The sequence below is a fragment of the Erpetoichthys calabaricus genome, chromosome 11 (genome assembly GCF_900747795.2).
Source record: "Erpetoichthys calabaricus chromosome 11, fErpCal1.3, whole genome shotgun sequence".
Lineage (NCBI taxonomy): Eukaryota > Metazoa > Chordata > Cladistia > Polypteriformes > Polypteridae > Erpetoichthys > Erpetoichthys calabaricus.
This window is the reverse complement of record NC_041404.2, coordinates 88,689,559-88,708,945: the sequence shown is the minus strand read 5'-3', so window position 1 is coordinate 88,708,945 and position 19,387 is coordinate 88,689,559. Positions and strand designations below refer to the sequence as shown.

The following is a 19,387-nucleotide window of genomic DNA, read 5'->3' as shown; positions in this document are numbered from 1 at the left end:
GCAGCACAGGAGCGCCGCAAGGGACTGTACTTTCTCCGGTCCTGTTCAGCCTATATACATTGCACTTCCAATATAACTCGGAGTCCTGCTACATGCAAAAGTTCACGGACGACACTGCTATCGTGGGCTGGATCAGGAGTGGGCAGGAGGAGGAATATAGGAATTTAATCAAGGACTTTGTTAAATGGTGCGACTCAAACCACCTACAACTGAACACCTGCAAAACCAAGGAGCTGATGGTGGATTTTAGGAGGCCCAGGCCCCTCATGGACCCCGTGATCATCAGAGGTGACTGTGTGCAGAGGGTGCAGACCTATAAATACCTGGGAGTGCAGCTGGATGATAAATTGGACTGGACTGCCAATACTGATGCTCTGTGCAAGAAAGGGCAGAGCAGACTATACTTTCTTAGAAGGCTGGCATCCTTCAACATCTGCAATAAGATGCTGCAGATGTTCTATCAGACGGTTGTGGCGAGCACCCTCTTATACGCGGTGGTGTGCTGGGGAGGCAGCATAAAGAAGAGGGACACCTCACACCTGGACAAACTGGTGAGGAAGGCAGGCTCTATTGTAGGCACGGAGCTGGACAGTTTGACATCTGTGGCAGAGCGATGGGTGCTGAGCAGGCTCTGTCAATAATGGAGAATCTGCTGCATCCACTGAACAGTATCATCTCCAGACACAGGTGCAGCTTCAGCAACAGACTGCTGTCACTGTCCTGCTCCACTGACGGACTGAGGAGATTGTTCCTCCCCCACACTATGCGACTCTTCCATTCCACCCGGGGGGTAAACGTTAACATTACACAAAGTTACTGTCTGTTATACCTGCATATTTATCACTGTTAATGGTTTTTTTTTTTTTTAAATAGTATGCTACTGCTGGGGTATGTGAATATTGTCTATGTGAATTTCCCCTTGGGGATTAATAAAGTCTCTCTCTCTCTCTCTCTCTCTCTCTCTTTCTCTCTCTCTATCTATCTATCTAATGAAATGCTTTCTGAAAGTCCAGATAAATAATATCATATGCTCCACTTTCATCATATCCTTTTGTGTCTTCCTCATAGAATTCCAGCATGTTAGTAAAACACAATCTTCCTCTTCTGAACCCATGCTGACTGCTCACAAAAACTCCTGTACTTGCCATGTGCTGTCTTCAATCTTATCCTTAAAAATTCCTTCCATTAATTTTCCTGTGATGCATGGCTTACTGATGCTTACTGGCCTATAGTTGCTTGGATCTGTCCGGTCACCCTTTTGATATAACGGGATAATGTTTGCCATTTTCCAGTCCTTCAGAAACTTCTTAGTGCACAGTGACTTCCTAAAAATATGTGTCAAGGGTTTATATATGTACTCGCTAGCCTCCATAAGAATTCGAGGGTAAATATTATTTGGTCCTGGTGATTTGTTTGATTTCAGTCTTTATACAATCATAATTGCATATACTGTATATGTAATTCAATGTCCAAGGTAATTAATTAGAATTTTATAAATGTAGTCTGTGACAGATAGGGGGTGCTGGCGTCCCCTTGAACCCTCAGACCACTTGTCAGACACCAGTTAAAAGTCCAAATATTTACTTATTATAATAACAAATGTGCTCAAAGCACCCTCCACTCCACAATACTCCAATACATCAATACAATCCTCCACTCCCAGCAGCTCAGTCACCCTTCCTCCCAACTCAGCTCACTGCTGGGATCTCCCACACTCCTTTTGAAGTCTTTAACCCATTAGTGTTTCTGTCCCTCAGTCCATGTGACTTTATAACGCTTCCGGGTCAGGTGAAAACTTCTTTTCTTCAGCCCAGAAGTACGTCATTCTTGCCGTCCCCTCAACTGGAAAGTACTTCCAGGCTATAAGGAAAATAAACGTCCCTGGGCCTCCCTGCAGCATCCCCTGGCGGCCCCCACGTTATCCAGCAGGGCTGTAACGAAAGGCTCCAAGTTCCATGATGCTCTGCTGGAATTCGGGGCCCCTCCATGTTGCAGGGATGGCTCCATCTGGCGGCTTGGGGGTATTGGCCAGGATACACTGCTGGCAATCTCTCACAAGTCTCAACCTATATGTTTTATGTTAACTATATTAAATGTTCTTATGTAAGGTATATGAGATGAGTAGTTTCCAAGTGGATTCATATTCTGATGGTTGCCAAACAGCACACAGCCCGTTAACTAGATTCCATTTGTTAGCAATGACAACAGACTGACAGATAGACAGATGTAAAACAAAAAGGGTAATGATGCAGATGATCTAATGATTTAAGGTTATCATTAACCTTTTATTGGTACTGATAGCCAAAATGTTTATAACATTTTTACCTATATAAAATCTATGACATGACTGCATGAATTAATAAAAGATCAATAAATAGTTATTTGTGAAAACATTTCTGTAAGAGTCTCATTGCAAAGTGTTGTTACTCATATGAAGCACTGGGACTTGAGTGCAGCAGTTTAAAGCTTGAAGAAGCATCACTAATAACAGTACCATCATGCCACACGAGTCTGGAAGCCTGACTTTTTCAAATCAGAAACATTTTAAACTTCTGTGTTGTTGCAGTATCTTAATTCCATTATTGAAATTTAATCAGAAATCATAAAACACAGCAGGGCAATCTGTTTTTTTTTCACTTTGGCTTTGACTTAGATCTAAGCTGACACAAATACCATAGGATAATTCATAGTTTTGGTCTGAACTCTTCACATTAAATTGCTCTCCGATCTTTGTCATGTTCTTACTAAAAAAATAATAGGCCATCTCCTAATAAAGTACAATGATGGGAACATAATCAGATAGAGAAACCAAAGGGGAAAAAGGTTTGTAAGTCACTGCAGATAAAGGCATCAGTCCAATAATAAGTAAAACATATGAAGTCTTGAAAGAGATTAAAACAAGACTAGAAAGAGATCTCACAAAATATAACATGCCTTTCAAACCAAATTCTCAGCTTTAACTCCTTTTACCTCAGTTGTATTTCATGTCTCCTTTTGGTCTAAAGCTATTTCTCATAAGGAATTTTAGGAAAAAAAACATCTGTGACAAAGTTGATTCTTAAAAGAGATTCTCTATTATGTTTCATTTAAGCCCCATGAGCCATCAAAGATCAACCTCTGAGCAGTAAAAATTTCCTATGGGGCAAAACATTTCAAATTGTTTGTTGTATTTGCCAGTCTCTACAATGGACTACAGTGGATAACTCTTTGTTAATACTTTTAACCAAAAAAGTATTAATTTAGCCTATTCAGCAGTGGGAGTTTCCAAACTCATGGGTGCAGTGCTAACTGTTCCTCCTAGTACACTAAATATTTGAGGAAACAAATAGGATGTTTAACATGACAACTCTTCCATCCATCATCAAACATAAAGCTTGTGGATGCCAGAAATTATACTGGTAATATTTCACACAAGGCATGAACCAACCAAACAGAGGATGCCAGTCCATCTCACAGCACACTCAACTATATTGTACTCACACTCACTCAAATTAGGCCTCCATTTAACGAAAAACACAAAGTGTACCCAGAGAAAAACACCATTTAAATAAGGACAGAATGTACAAACTTGCACCATGTCACCCTAAAGGATTCTGCTGAAGTAAATTAGTATAAGTCACAGAATATTCTTAGATCCTTGAATGATGTAGAAAAATAACAGAGTAATAAAAGCTCACCACATTTGCAGTCTCCATATTCCTGCCATTACAGATAAGGTGTATGTTACAAACTTAGAATGCAAGCATACTGCTGCTTAAAAGTGACACTATTTGTCATGGGCACAATGATCCTTGATCCACCCCCTTTTGTCTTTTCTCTTAGACCCAGGGTATTTATAGCTCTGTTGTCTTCACTGAGTGGAGCAGCAAAGGACAGCAGTTCTTGCTCTCCCTTCATCCATATACACAGGTGCTCTTTTGTCTTACTGCGAGACTCTCTAGCAACTCAGCAGCCATGGATGATGTCTACAAAGCAGCGGTAAGTCTCAACAGTTCAGCAATGACCTCACATGGGGCAATAGCATTTGCTTTGGGAACCTGAATCATTTAATAAAGCTTCATTCTTTTTCATGCATTTTATATAGCATACTTTAGTACTGCAAATTGCATTCTAAAGGTCTTTTAAGCATTTATTGATATTATTAGTTAAAGATGGGAAAATAGCACAGGAAGAAAAGGTGTCTAACAGCAGCAACGCATTAATCCTTGCTGGCACATTTTGCAATAATGTATTTTTCTCTTTATTCTTGTACTGCTACCAGTCATCTACAGTTAAGTTTTCACAGACAAATAACTGGCATAGAACTTCAATAGATGTAAAATTCTGGAACAGTATGACAAAATGGAGAACACTTGAAATACAACTTTTCACAAAACACTGCACAATATAATAACAATAGGCAAAAGGAGATTGTTAATGTTAATTGTAACAGGACAAAATCTACCTATACAGTTCTTATTGATCCTTTCATATCTATCATGTCATCATTAGCCACTACATCTTCAATATTTGCATAATTTATTATACTATAATTTGCATTTAAGTATTCATTTTTATTTTAAAATATTTTTCCAATTCTTGATTATATTTCATCCAAATGAAACATGTTTACTGCTTAAAAGGGATGCATAATAAAAGAATAAATATTTTAATATAATGGTAACTAGCCACAAACCTAGCTGAGCACATCTATAAAAAATAAGAATACAACACACAAGTCTAGGTGGGTTTTTACAGCATCTGCATTTTTCTAAAGTATACATTAAGTGCTGCTTAACTTTACTTGGCTAGTAGTTGAAGTTTACTTTGTTGAGGGTGAGTAGCAGCTCCATGATGGTGTAATGCATATTTTTTCTGCAAACACATTTGGAATGGAAGCACTAAAAATGCTTCCATTGCTTCTAGCAATGAGCTGTCCCTTTGCAGGGCTCTTGCCTTTTGTATAATGCCTTAGAAATTTGTTAATTGTTTTGTGAGCTTCTGAGCTGAACTGGCCTTCAGTCACCTAAGCTTTTTTTGGGAAGATGGAGGTAAGAGAACTGAAGCGGCTGACCTGGCTTACCATTTTAGAATATGATTCAGAAACAGATAGCATTCAACACTGTGCTAGTTTATGTAAAAGCTATGCTGCTAAAATAAGCCTGCCACTATGGAGCATTTGCTGCAGTCCATCAATCAGCTACACATTTTATACATTGTCAGTCCAATGCCCTTTTGACTCACTGGTTTATTCTGTAATCTATTCCATTGCTGTGCTATATCTAGACTGTGCCTCTCTGCACATGCACTATTGTTCACTTAAGCCAATAGCTCCATGAACTAAGATTGAATTTTCTGCATGTTTTTTGATATTACCAGATTAAGACAAATGTGTACATGCTGAATATTTTTTCCTTCATTAGTAACAGAAAAAAGACCAATGCTCCCTTAAAATTCAAACAGTATTTTGCTTTCATAAAATATAAGTAAGAAAAAATGTGACATTCTTTTTGAACATTCATACTCTTGAATCTGTACTTCCGAAAGTAGTTTGGATCCAATAAATGTAAAACACGTTTGTGGCATAAATGTATAGCAGCTCTCTGTTCATTGCTTCCTGTGAAGACTCTGAAATTTAGGAAAAAAGCAAATTAATATGTTCATGCAAAGATAGGCTAAACAGGAAATTTCTCTCTTTATAGAGAAATGTATAGCTTCTTTTTATAACAAGTGAAATAGAATGAAGACACGCCACGAAACTCAGCACTCAACCACCACCCACCAAAGACAACAATACAGCATAAGGTAAAAAGGTTCAGCCGAGGCCCTGCATACTTATTTTATTTATTATTATATTTAAAGAGTTATTATATAGTTTTTAGTAGTGTGGTCTAGGATATTACCACTATTTTATCATAGCACACTTTAAAACCATCTGGTATTATCCATAGCCATTTAAAAGCTAAACCTTTTTGGGTAAAATATGTGATATATGTGACCAATGAATAACTTTAAAGTTAAGTTAATTTATTTCATGCTTGGCACATCCATCCAACCATTATCCAACCCACTATATCCTAACTACAGGGCCACGGGGGTCTGCTGGAGCCAATCCCAGCCAACACAGGGCGCAAGGCAGGAAACAAACCCTAGGCAGGCCGCCAGCCCACCGCAGGGGGCGCGCACGCATGCACGCACGCACACAGACACACACACACACACACACCAAGCACACACTTCCATTGAAATGCTTTTTATGAATTCACGAAAACCATTCTCTTTTTAAATTTTAATTAAGAGATCCCTTTTTTATTTATCCGTAAGATCATTAAGGGGTAAGTTCCTTCAGATGTTTGATAGATTCTGGAGATGTTGTCTGAATAGTTAAAGTATAAGGGAAAACATGTAGGTTGCTGAAAATCATGAATAATGTCTCCACTGCATTGTAAATTACAACATTACATACAACAAACCAAAAAACAAATAGAATATTGTTTTCAAGTCTTGCAACTTTTCTCTGTATGAGTAACTTACATTATATGCTCTATTATGGGGATGACGTGATGGCAATGAAGTTCAAATCCCATACCTGAAAATTATCTTTGAGGAGTATGCAGTTTCTCCCAACATCACTGTGTATTTTCTGTTTGCAAGGTCTTTCCTTGTGCCTATTACTGTGGAGACCAGCCTCTTAAAACCAGATGAAAATGCTACCAATTACTGAAAAGCTCTCTACACTATCTGACCTATGAAATACAAACATTTAAACACACAAAAAAAGCCATAAGCAAATAAAATATCAGAAAATAATCCTGCTCCAAACTATGTGCAAAATCATAAATTTTAAAGATGTGATGTTGGCAACTCTATGTACCAGGCTAACTAGAAATAAAATGTACTAAAGTCAGATGTTTTTTTAAAAAATGACAAGAAAGGAGTATTAAAAGAAGTAAAATTACTGTCGTGGCTTGCCTTTTAAACACAAGTACAGTACATTAAGTACCACTCTACTCTTCCAATCATATCACAATCCCCTTCCTCGTGGTCTCATAGCTATGGCTAAACTCTCTTTTAATTGAATACACACTTAACTTGCCTGGAATAAACGTTAAACTCTAGAATTAACACTTTCTGAAAGTCTAGGGGTGAGCCCACCATAACTCTCACGGTAATTGTAGGTATCATTTTATCTCCAAGCCCACATTTCAGATTAACAGGGCAGGCAACCATGCTCCCTACCCTCTCTAATATGTAGCAGCAAAACACCTGTCTCATGTTGGAACACTTGCTTCTAAACAACAGTTTGGGAATGTTCTTGTGGTGTTAAAGTGGTATTTTTGTCATATATCAAACAGTCAGCAACTAAGACCTTATGAATTTCAGTAATGCAGAAAGCAAAAATAGATAAATAAATAAACAATGCATAAGTACACCCTGCATTAGTTTAGTACTTTTATTTTTAAGAATTCAAAAAGCATTTTAATAGAAAGGACCACTTAAGATTTTCTTTATTTTTGTAGACTGGTGACAAACTGAAAAGAGACGGTTAAATCTGCTTCTTGCAAAACTGTGGTTTACTTATATAGAAAGATATTCAGTTGAAAATGATGCATTACAACGAAAGTTATTTCTTTAGTAAAGTTTTTGCTCCTAATATGTTTTATGAAAATGTAATGCATCCCTCTGATAAAAACATGTTTTAATTACCTGCATAAAACTGAAGAAACAGTACAATGAATGAAGGAGCATTTCATTTTCAACAGGCTAGAATATTCATTTTCTAAGGCTAAAAGGGAACAGAAGAGCATTATAGCCAAAGACTCATTCAGGTGAACGGCACAGCACAAAACTAATACAAGGCTCAAATAAATAACAACAATAAGGTAGACAATGAAATGTGTATATGCAGCAAAGAGCCATATAAACCCATCGTTGTTGATCAAAGAGACAATCAATCTGCTGAACTCTAAAAGCTCTGCATGTGTTTACTGTATGCAGCAGTAAATACTGGGTCAAAAGTACAAACAGTGTCTCTGCATAACATTTCAAATACAGAATTTGGCAGATAAAACATTTCCTTCGGTGCTGCTTGTCATTCCCACATTTATGTGGACCATTTCCATATCAAATCAGAAGCCAATGTGCTGGGAACCTAAATTTGAATTGCGAAGTCCTGAACTTTGCAATTTATGTTTCATATTAAAAATTATTAGTGTTACTTGTGCCAATGCATGTTGAAAGACTGAGTACAGTGATATCTAAGGTATTTTTTATATTAACAAAAAATAACCACTGAGTAAAATTACCAGCATATACCATCTCTCTGCAGTATAGACTGAGTACAATGATGCTGTTACTTCACTCCATGGCTAGAAGAACACAGGAATAACAATACCAGGGCATACATACTGTAGATCAGATGGACATTAGACAAACATACTCCAATTTGACAGACATGCTGTACAGTAATCCCTCCTCCATCGCGGGGGTTGCATTCCAGAGCCACCCGCGAAATAAGAAAATCCGCGAAGTAAAAACCATATGTTTATATGGTTATTTTTATATTGTCATGCTTGGGTCACAGATTTGCGCAGAAACACAGGAGGTTGTAGAGAGACAGGAACGTTATTCAAACACTGCAAACAAACATTTGTCTCTTTTTCAAAAGTTTAAACTGTGCTCCATGACAAGACAGAGATGACAGTTCAGTCTCACAATTAAAAGAATGCAAACATATCTTCCTCTTCAAAGGAGCAACCAAATCAATAGTGCTGTTTGGCTTTTAAGTATGCGAAGCACCACGGCACAAAGCTGTTGAAGGCGGCAGCTCACACCCCCTCCGTCAGGAGCAGAGAGAGAGAGATAGAGAGAGACAGATAAAAAAATCAATACGTGCCCTTCGTGCTTTTAAGTATGCGAAGCACCGTTCAGCATGTCGTTTCAGGAAGCAGCTGCAGCTGCACAAAAGATAGCAACGTGAAGATAATCTTTCAGCATTTTTAGACGAGCGTCCGTATCGTCTAGGTGTGCGAACAGCCCCCCTGCTCACACCCCCCTACGTCAGCGCAAGAGAGAGAGAAAGTAAGTTGGGTAGCTTCTCAGCCATCTGCCAATAGCGTCCCTTGTATGAAATCAACTGGGCAAACCAACTGAGGAAGCATGTACCAGAAATTAAAAGACCCATTGTCCGCAGAAACCCGCGAAGCAGCGAAAAATCCGCGATATATATTTAAATATGCTTACATATAAAATCCTCGATGGAGTGAAGCCGCGAAAGGCGAAGCGCGATATAGCGAGGGATTACTGTACAGGCAACATGTGGTGCAAAAACAATGAGTACAGTGAATCACTGACAAACACTGCATTACTAATTGATCCCACAAAGCACAAAATAACTGAGTTTAAAGGGCAATGTTAAAAATGTTTACATGTGATAAATTTTAGATAGACAGTGGAAGAAAAATAAAATGGAAAATACAAACACAGCACAGAGACACAAATACAGCCTACAGCTGTCAATAGCCTGTTTTTAGGCTCATTTAGGTTGGTGCTTTTAAAACTAAAATACTGATAAATGAGCATTACATGTATGAAAAGTTTCAAGAAGTATGGTATAGTTAACTGCTTGGCAAGTAATACAATGACTTTTATCTTTGATAATACAATGTAACATCACATTATCAAAACTGCTTAATAGTGTTCAAGCTCAATGGTGGCCGAAGCCTATCCTGTAGCAGTTAAGTACATGTTAAGAAACACTCCTGGAAAAGAAGACAGGGCATCACAGGGTTTTGACAATATAAATATTTAGAAAACATCACATGTAAACCATACATGTGATTATCAATATAAACTCTACAACCAGATAGTAGCAATCAAATGCCAAGAGAGAGTAACAGAGGAAATCCATTTACATGATGGTGGTAGAATCACATTACCTCATTATGCATACAATTTTGAATCCTAAATCTATGGTTGCTAGTGTTGTGCAAAGTACTTAATTGTCTTAGCACCATAGCCTTTACATTTGGGCACTGGGATTGGCGTGACTTCCTCTTATTCTTATAGCCATTATATAATTCAGGTAAATTGGCAAACAAGGCAATCTTTATGGTACATCTGTTATTTTAATGGCTACTCTGCAGCATGTTGCTGTTGTTAACTATGGTCATGAACTATAGTTTACTATCAATATAAATGAATATACAGTAAATATAGATGTTGTTTCTTCTTTGTGTCAATCATGGGGCCTCCACCTATTTTTTAAATGTAAAAAGTAAGCCACCTTCTATTATGTTAAGCTAAAGTATCTACCAGCTTCATATAAACCATAAGTACTTGGCGCTATCCTGATAGGCAAGATATCACTTCATGTTTCTGTAGACTCCTGTTCTTTATGACCAAAAATATGTCTGGGCTCACAATGACACGTCATGCATTTCAGTGACTAAATAATGTAGCAGTTAATACCAAACTTTGAAAATGCTCCCATGACCTAAAACTTGTTTAATTTCCTTCTTCCTCAGGTTGAAAACTTGACAGAAGAGCAGAAAAATGGTATGTGTTGACAAGCATTTAGCTGAAAGTAATATTTTTTACTTGGAGAAGCTCAATTTCAATCCTGTTGTTAACAGTGTATTTTTATTAGTAAAACACAGTTTAAAACACAGCTTAACTACAGGTGATATTTAAAGGTGATGCAGCGGATTGTTTCACTGCAAACAGGTTTTCACTTGGGATTATCTATTCCTTACAGTCGTCCTCTTACAGTGCAGTCCGTAAGTATTTGGACAGTGACACAGTTGTTATCAGTGTGTCTCTCTACTCAAGGCTCTGAAATGAAACACAGGATGTGAGCTTTTACTGTAGACCTTCAGTAATAAATTAAAGGTTAATATAAAAAAAGTGAACATTATAGGAATCACATCACTTCTTAGAATTATGCTTCATGCAATGCCATGCGTGCTCCAGCGGAAGCTACTGCTACGCAAGGGTTGTACTGTTTATACTTCGGCACATACTTTACATATATCTGGACGATTCCACCAGGTGGCAGTGCAAGATATCATCACTGTGAGGAAACGTTTGGCTTTGCTGTGTTGTGAATTGCCTGAAACAGCCACTAAATTCAGAGGACACCTTGCCACAATATATCCGAAAAGGATGTTTAATGATTACATCCATCAATCCAGGGATGCACCCATTCCAACAAACATCAGGCGCTAGACAGAAACGATTCCTGGATGGGGCATCAGCTCATCGCAATGTGACCACAAGCGTACACATACACTAGCATCATTTTAGCATCACCAAATCCCCAACCTGCATATCTTTGGAAGGAAACCGGACCACACTATGGAAACTCACCAGGAAAACATGCAAACTCCAGGCAGGGAACACCAGGGACGTGAGTCCCTGTGAGACAGCAGCGCTTGCGCTCCACCATCGTGCCACCCCCATATGTGTGATTATTAATAGTATTCAGTATTTAAATGAAGTTAATGACATATCTGTAAAATGTAACATACATGCTTTAATGCATTCCATCATGAAAGTGATATCAAATCAAAGGATTCTAATGAGCAGAGGGCTGGAATATCATAAATGTAATGTGTTCTGTGTGAAGATGGTATGTGAGACTTTAAAAATGTATCGTGTCATTATATTGGGAAATATGCGACGCTTGAATATAAAAACACCACGAATGCATTTGTATGTCACCATTTTGCTTCATCACATCGAACCATTCATCAAATATCGAAGCATGCATATTGATCCTGTAGGATCCACATAGCAGCTTTCTGTCACATGTACATAGTAAACAGAGACTCTGAAGTAACATTCTGACTTTTATCACAATGCGCCCCCCCCAACACTTTGCTGGTACTGCAACGTGCGCAAGAGTCGCGTTAATTTCTGAGGATGTGCTCAGAGGATGCATCAAATGAACTCTGGGAACACGTGACAGCAATGATGCGTGAAGTATAAACTGGCCTTTATATGTAGTCCCCATATTTTACGTGATGAAAATTATTTTTAAACTGTCATTTAGTAATTGGTTGTAAAATATTTGCATTCAATGGCTGCCTTAAGTCTGGAATCCACAGATACACAGGTGCTGGGTTTTTTTGATGCTTTTGTTCTGCTAGGCCTATGTCGCAGCCACCTCCAGTTTCTGCTTATATCAGTGGCTTGTTGCCTTTAATCTTGTTTCCAGCATGATCAGTTGGATTTAGGTGAGATGACTGTATAGTCATTCAAAATAATTCCACATTTTGGTACTAAAGAACTCTTTGGTTGTTTTAGGAGTATGCCTTGGGATATTGCTAAGCTGCAGGGAAAAGCACCATCCAGTGAGCTCTGATGGATTCAGCTGAATCTGAGTAGAAGTCTCTATACACCTCAGACTTCATTCTGATGCTTTTATTAGCTTGTGTCCTCACTAACTGCAAGATAACCAGTTCTAGTGGCAGCCATACATGCACAATCCATACTACTACTTCCAGCTTTAACAGAGAAGGCAGTACTTAGGATCATGTGCTGTCCCTTTCATTCCCAACACCTTTCTCTTTAATCTTCTTTTCATGTCAGTATGATATTGTTACAGAAATGCTCGTTTTTAACGTTCTTCCTAAAAATTTTAATTTGGCATTTCTGTTCTGTTCAGTGGTTTGAATCATATCTTTGAAATAGGTACAACTACATTCCAGATAGTGCTTTTCATCTGGCCAACAACAGAAAAGCAATTGTTCTTCTTAAGAAAAAGTATTCACCTGTTACTCACTTCATTAATCTTCTTTCAGTCTACCAGGTTGTTTGGTATTTCTGAGCTCACTTGTACATTCTCTTTCGTTTTAACTGTGTATCAAACAGCTGGTTTTGGTAAGCCTAAAGTTTTTGATACGTCTTGAATTGGTTCTTGCCTATTTTTCTGCCTCATGATGGCCTGCTTTGCTGGCATTCTCATATCATGTTTAGTGCAAACAGCAAGCAAAGTCCAAATTAAAAGACCACAATTATAATCACCTATTGCCATTTAATAAGATTTATTCTGCATAAATTAATGATGCACTATCACACACCTGGCCAAGGAACAGCTACTCAGTCACTTTCTTAAGGGGATGACTTCATGTAAATGCTTTATTTGTAAATACACTCAACTTAATGCTGACAGTCTACACTAAAAAAATCATATCCTTAGTTTTATTTGAATACCAGTATGATTAAGAAGAGAATCACACTGTCCAAATACTTGTGGAATTATTATACTTTGTATACTATTTGCTGTCTTTTTCCTGATTGTAAAGTTACCTTGATAATGTTCATTTTCTCTCAACTCCAAAAAAAAAGTTTTCCATAGAAAAGTAATGCTTTTTTCTGTTCCTACCACTTGCATACATTTTCCATTTGAGCCTTTTCTCTTATACTTCTTTTCTACTCTTTTTTGTCATTTTTCTTTATCTGAAGAATTTAAAGCTGCATTTGACATCTTCGTGCAGGATGCAGAGGATGGCTGCATCAGTACAAAGGAGTTGGGGAAGGTCTTGCGTATGCTGGGACAGAATCCAACTCCTGAAGAGTTACAAGAAATGATTGATGAAGTAGACGAGGATGGTAAGTTGAATATTCTCAGCCCTTCTAACTTCAAATAAATCTGTGTAACTAGCAATCTTCCTTTTGGCTATACAACTTCATTAAAATTACCCCTAGGATACAACAGACAGGCTACTTGGTACTGCTTCAGCACCTTCTGAGTGCATAAAGTTATTAAAAAATAAATGCCTTACTACAAACTAAATAGCTTCTTATGAGTGTGTGCCTGCATGTTCATGAGGGTGCCCTGCACTGAACTGGCACCCTAACCATGGTTGGTTTTTGTCTTGTACAGTATGTCTTTTACTAGAATAGGCTCAGAAAGGCACAAATTCACTGACTACTATAGTATACTCTATATGTTCCTCAATTGACAGGTAAAATTACACATGAAATTTTGTTTCAAAATAAAAGGCTATGACTTACTGTACTGTGACACATAGTAGACTTGTGTATTATAAGGCAATAATCAAGAGATACATTTCAATTCAATTTAAGGCATTTTCATAAAATTATCCTCCCTGCCAGGATGACACATCTTATTCAAGGAATAAAAACGCAATAAGTATTTCTTAGCACTGAAAAGGGGCTATGACTATTATACATTAAATGCTATTAGATTTACACATAAATCATAATTTAGGGCATGTAAGTCACAAAATTTGATTGCTCTTAATTTTTTTTCGTAAGCAAAGAGACACAAGCATGCAATGGTCTGCAACGAAAATATTATTTATGACAAAGATAATGAAATTTATATAAATCAATCTGCTTTTGAAGCCCTCTTGTACATTATTGTCACAAAATTACCTTGAATTGTAATACACTACAGTGAATTAATGTTTTTATTGTTTTTCTTATTTTAATACTGTAAAGGTATTCAAATGTCTAAAGTTCCTGAGGCATCAAAATTTAGGCAGAACATCTTCTAAAAACAGATGCATGATTTAGTATGTTATTTACTTATTTCCCCACTTATTTAACGCAATTGTAGATGCACAGTACTGGAAAACATGCTGTGACAATACAATCATTCCAATGGAACAACCAGCAGTTTGACTGGTACGTGATAAAAACAAATGCATTTATAATAACTGTATATTGATGAAAGCAGCCATCATGCCTGGTACAACCTTTGGAAATTAACCTTCTATTCTGTCTCTAATTTTGTTTCTTTGATTATTTATTTACTTTTTTTTTTTGCATGATGAACTTCTTGTGTTTAAGGATGATCTGCACAAGCACAGAATTAAGAACCAGCCTGAACTATTTTTAATCTAGTATTAGCGATAAACCAGCAACTTGAATAAAACTTTTTTTAGGTTCGCCAAAAAAAAAAAAAAAAAACAGAAAACTACCCCATTTGTCTCATCTGTAACCTCTGAGTACTGTTAATGAGGGGACCACACTCCTGCTGCCTGATGGGAGGTAGCCTAATCAGCGTGAGGCACAAAGAGTTGGAATGTGAATACCACAGATAGTTTATTCCTCAACTACATTGTACAACAATTTCATTGCCTCACTGGATTACAGCATTTCTCAACTGCCCATGGTTTCTCACTCTTAATGTCACACTGTTAAAAAGGACTACTCACTGTTGCCACACATGTTGGAATTGTTATGTGACTTTGGCAGGCTTGACTTTTTTTAGGCATCCTTGCAGCTGGTTCTGAAGCTACTCATCTACATGATGATCAGTGTCTCATTTTACAGGCTGATGCAACCTGTCAGTGTTATTACAATATCGTGCAATGTAATACTTTACATAACCTATGGAGCAAGATATGGGCACTAGATTGGAAAGTGGTGGCATGGTGAGGCTTGTTGGTATAGTGGGCAAATAAGAATGTCATCTACTGTGTACACAAAATGATTAATCTGAAATGAGTGGATGACTTACATTTTTATCAAAGCAATGCCACACATTTTTAAAAACAATTGGCTCCAGCAGACCCCGTGACCCTGTGTTCGGATTCAGCGGGTTGGAAAATGGATGGATGGTGTTATATACCTGCACGTCAAATATTGCAAGATCACAATACCAATCAACATTCAATATGCATTTTGTGGCATGCCGTTCGGATGTATGATAAGAAAAGTACTGAGGGAATCAATATACGAAAAAAGGGCCACCACAATGGAACAGAATTAAGTTGTTGTTTTTTTTTGACTACACATCCTGAGTCACTTTTGTTAAGGAGATAGACTTTGAATGCTGTGTTCAAAAGAAGGAATTTGCATCTTTTACTACTCCTTATGGGTAGACATTTACTCAAATTCATTTTATGAAGATGCAGATATAATTTTAGGGTTTGGTGTGTATATGGCATCAAGATTGTAGCAACTTTATATCAAGTTTGAATGAACCATCTGTGATTATTTCAAATTTCACATATACTAATTACTAGTCAAAATAGTCAAAAAATAAGTTTTGAATATTTAAATTAAAAATAATGAAATATTCAAATATATGCAACATAATTTAATGATACTGAACACTGCATGTACATTTGTACATTTTTTTTAATGCATTAATATTATTATGGCAATGACAACAGCATCAGCCACATCAAGAACAAACCCAAAAGGTAAAAATCCTAGCTGAAGTTTGACAACATTTATTTTAACAGCCATCAAAATCTTGCACGGGTGAATCCTATAAAAGGGAAAAATGTGCACCACAGTGTAAATTCTAGAACTGATGGTTGGGCGAGCAGATACTTGTTAGAATAGCAACTCATAAAATTGGCCACAAAAACTGAGCTTAAATCCTTACAAGGCAAGCATGCTTGTACCGTGATTTGCTTTGTTAATAAATACATACAAGTATATAAATATATCTAAAACTAGCTGTGCTACCCATCTATACAGAGGACCCTGCAATGTGTATGTCTCTGTTATATGTCATTTACTATGGAATTCGTAAAGACAATGTTAATGTTTGATGCACCATCTATTGGGATAACAAATGCATTGCAAATGCAATGTGCCACCTTTTGGAATGACAGAGATACTAGCAACCAGATGGACACAAAGACAGGCACACAGACACTTATTCTTTTATTAAGGCAGATGGAATGTCTGTCTGTCTGTATGTTCCCTATGTAATTCTATACTCCTTGACTGATTTGGATCAAATTTTGCATAGTTGCCTTCTAGGACAATACAGACAAGACAGACTAGTTTGGAATCCAAAATGTTGGATTGTTTTTTTTTTTTTTCCTGTGCCCAACAGTTTGCACACCAGTGCCTCCTGCTGACTCACTGCAACTTAAATATCTGAACAGACTGAAGCCAAAACAGCCTAAGCTTAACAAAACTTACCCAGGGCAATGTCATGTGATGCTTCCTACTACTGTAATATTAAAAAGAGAATCTGGCACTTCTGCAGGTGTGTGATGGGTTACACTTGATCGAGGTTGGAAGTGCAGCAAAACACAGATGGAGATCAAAGGGTTGTTGTTTAACTCTTGCTTTGTCGGCATTTCTTCATAATTTAAGCACTACAAACCATTCAACTTCAACTAAGGGGTCAGGTTAGACATGATAGAATTCATGGTTACAACCCAGCTAGGAGTTATTTTAATTCTGGAATCTCAAATCAGACCCAAACGGAAGAAATTCTCAACTCATGAGAGCAGAGTCATTGAAAGAGAGCAGTGTGGATGGCAGATGGGGGAGTAAGCAAGAACAACAGGGTCATCATTTAAAAAACAAACTTATGCTATCTTTTTATGATCATTAAACTAATACACCGAGGCAATGTATATATATAAACAGTATATAAACTATATAACTCACTGCTTGCCTACAAAGCATGAAGCACTTAAGAAACTGTTGCATAAATAATGAAGCTTTCAAAATTAAAGAATGCTTGAAAACACAGCCTTTCCTCAAAATCAATAATCAAAAAGAAACTAGAACCAGACACATCTAGCACTGCCTGTAATCTACTCTATATATATAAAATCCTAAGCCTAATAGTGCAATGGTGACATTTTTATGTCACTTTTTTTGTCACACTTTAAAACGGGCTTATTTTAAAACCTACATATATATGTTTGGTATCATTCTTTTCAGAATTTATCGAACTTTAATGTGATGTTGTTAGATTTACAGATTCTTATTCCATTTTTAAATTATAAACTAAAAAATATCAAGAACTTGTAGTGGGGCTACATAGTTTATAGTGTTGTCAAATGTTAGTACTGAGTGCATCTTGTTTCCATTGTCCCGTTTGCTGTTTATGTGTGTGTCAGTGAATGCCGTCCGATGATGGAAGGAGACCGCAACCCCAAACCTGGAAAACACCTGTTCACTATTAATCAATTACAGCCGTCACAGGACTATTTAAGCAATCAGAAGAGAAGAGAAGGAGAGAGGAGACCATTTTTTTCAACCACGGATTCAACTTACCTGCTGTTTTTTCACATCGCACCTTCGCACCAGTTTGTTTTTCATTTTGCTGGACTGTCTTCCATCCCTCATCTGCAGAGACCCCAGGGTCGGAACGTCATCCACCACACGCCAAGGAATCATGGTGAGGTTGCTCCAATTGCCGGGAAAATCAAACAACTCATTTATCTCTAGTTCAGTCATCCGTATTCAGGACAGTTTTTATAACCGGACTCAAATTCACAATCATTCATTTCTTATACCATTCATAGTTGTTGTTCGTTGTTTGTTATATGTTACAGGGGCAAGGGAGGGTTTGTTGTATTTATATATGGTGGTGTCACGTTTTTGCTGAGGTGGAGGGATATTTATATTTATATATGTATATATTTCTATTTTGCATTTGTCTTGTTATTTCATTTAATACAATCAATCAGTTTAATTTTACATATCTGCTTTTCTGTTGTGCTTATATTTACACCGTCGATTGTGGGGGAAAAGTTTAATTTGTTAGAGGTACGGCTTGATAGTTAGATTTAACCTGAGTAAATTATCCAGGCCACAGGTCTTGGAGGTGTAGCTGCCGGCTGGGTAAGGGGTCGGCCGTTACAAACTCATATCTCGCGAGATGGGACTTTGTGCCAAGAGATTTAACCACGCCCGGGGCCAGAAATAAAACACAAAGAGTAGGACAGCTGCCGTACAGGCTTTTAAATGTTCGAAGTGCCGCACAAGATGCAGATCATGCAGCATGGCAGCAGTAGCAAGCCGGCAGCAGATCGAGCAAAGAGGAAGTAAAAAAAAAAACTATTTGTTTCCCATTGTATCGACATTTAAGAGAGGGTTTTCAGAGGAGTGACCACATTTCCTTGGGTTGTGTTCATCCCCCATCTTCACAATGTGAGCGGCAGAGACGCAAAGTGACTGGCAAGCGAAGCAAGCAGTGGGGAACCCCCTAGTGCTCATATAAAGCCCTTATAAAATCATCCACGATTTCTTAAACACATTAAACGCAGTAATTATTTTCTTTTTCCCCGCTAAGCAGTTTTTTGCAGGAGGAGAGATCACGGTCATCACTTTTGTATAAACTGAAGCACTGTGAGTCTTTTTGTGTCTCACAAAAGAAGTAACTTAATATAATGAATATTGCATTGTAATAATCTTTAAGTGTTTAATCCTCTTAATTTTTATTTAGTAAACATTTTCAAAGCAACTTAAATTCTATAAAATGAGTTTGAATGTTCACCAGGATTTTATAAAGTTAACAAATAACACACAGAAAATTTCTGAAGAAAATTACAAAATCTGTAGAATATACTTAAAAATAGTAAAATAAAATGTAAATGGTGCAAAGCTGAGTGTGCGGATTCTTATTTGATAAGCTTGTAGCACTGAATGCCAGATGAGTTCTGTAACCAGG

The 19,387-nt window shown here is 37.3% G+C and overlaps 1 protein-coding gene across 1 annotated transcript in view; it reads left to right on the top strand.

Annotated features, from left to right (window-relative positions):
• The first annotated feature begins 3,834 nt into the window (after positions 1 to 3,834).
• Positions 3,835 to 19,387, top strand: part of tnnc1b (troponin C type 1b (slow)) — a 54,628-nt gene continuing 39,075 nt past the window's right edge. Inside the window, exons 1-3 of the mRNA XM_028813568.2 lie at positions 3,835 to 3,978; positions 10,506 to 10,536; positions 13,447 to 13,593. Of these exons, the coding sequence (XP_028669401.1) occupies positions 3,955 to 3,978; positions 10,506 to 10,536; positions 13,447 to 13,593 (202 nt within the window). The 5' untranslated portion in view covers positions 3,835 to 3,954. The remainder of the gene's footprint in view (positions 3,979 to 10,505; positions 10,537 to 13,446; positions 13,594 to 19,387) is intronic.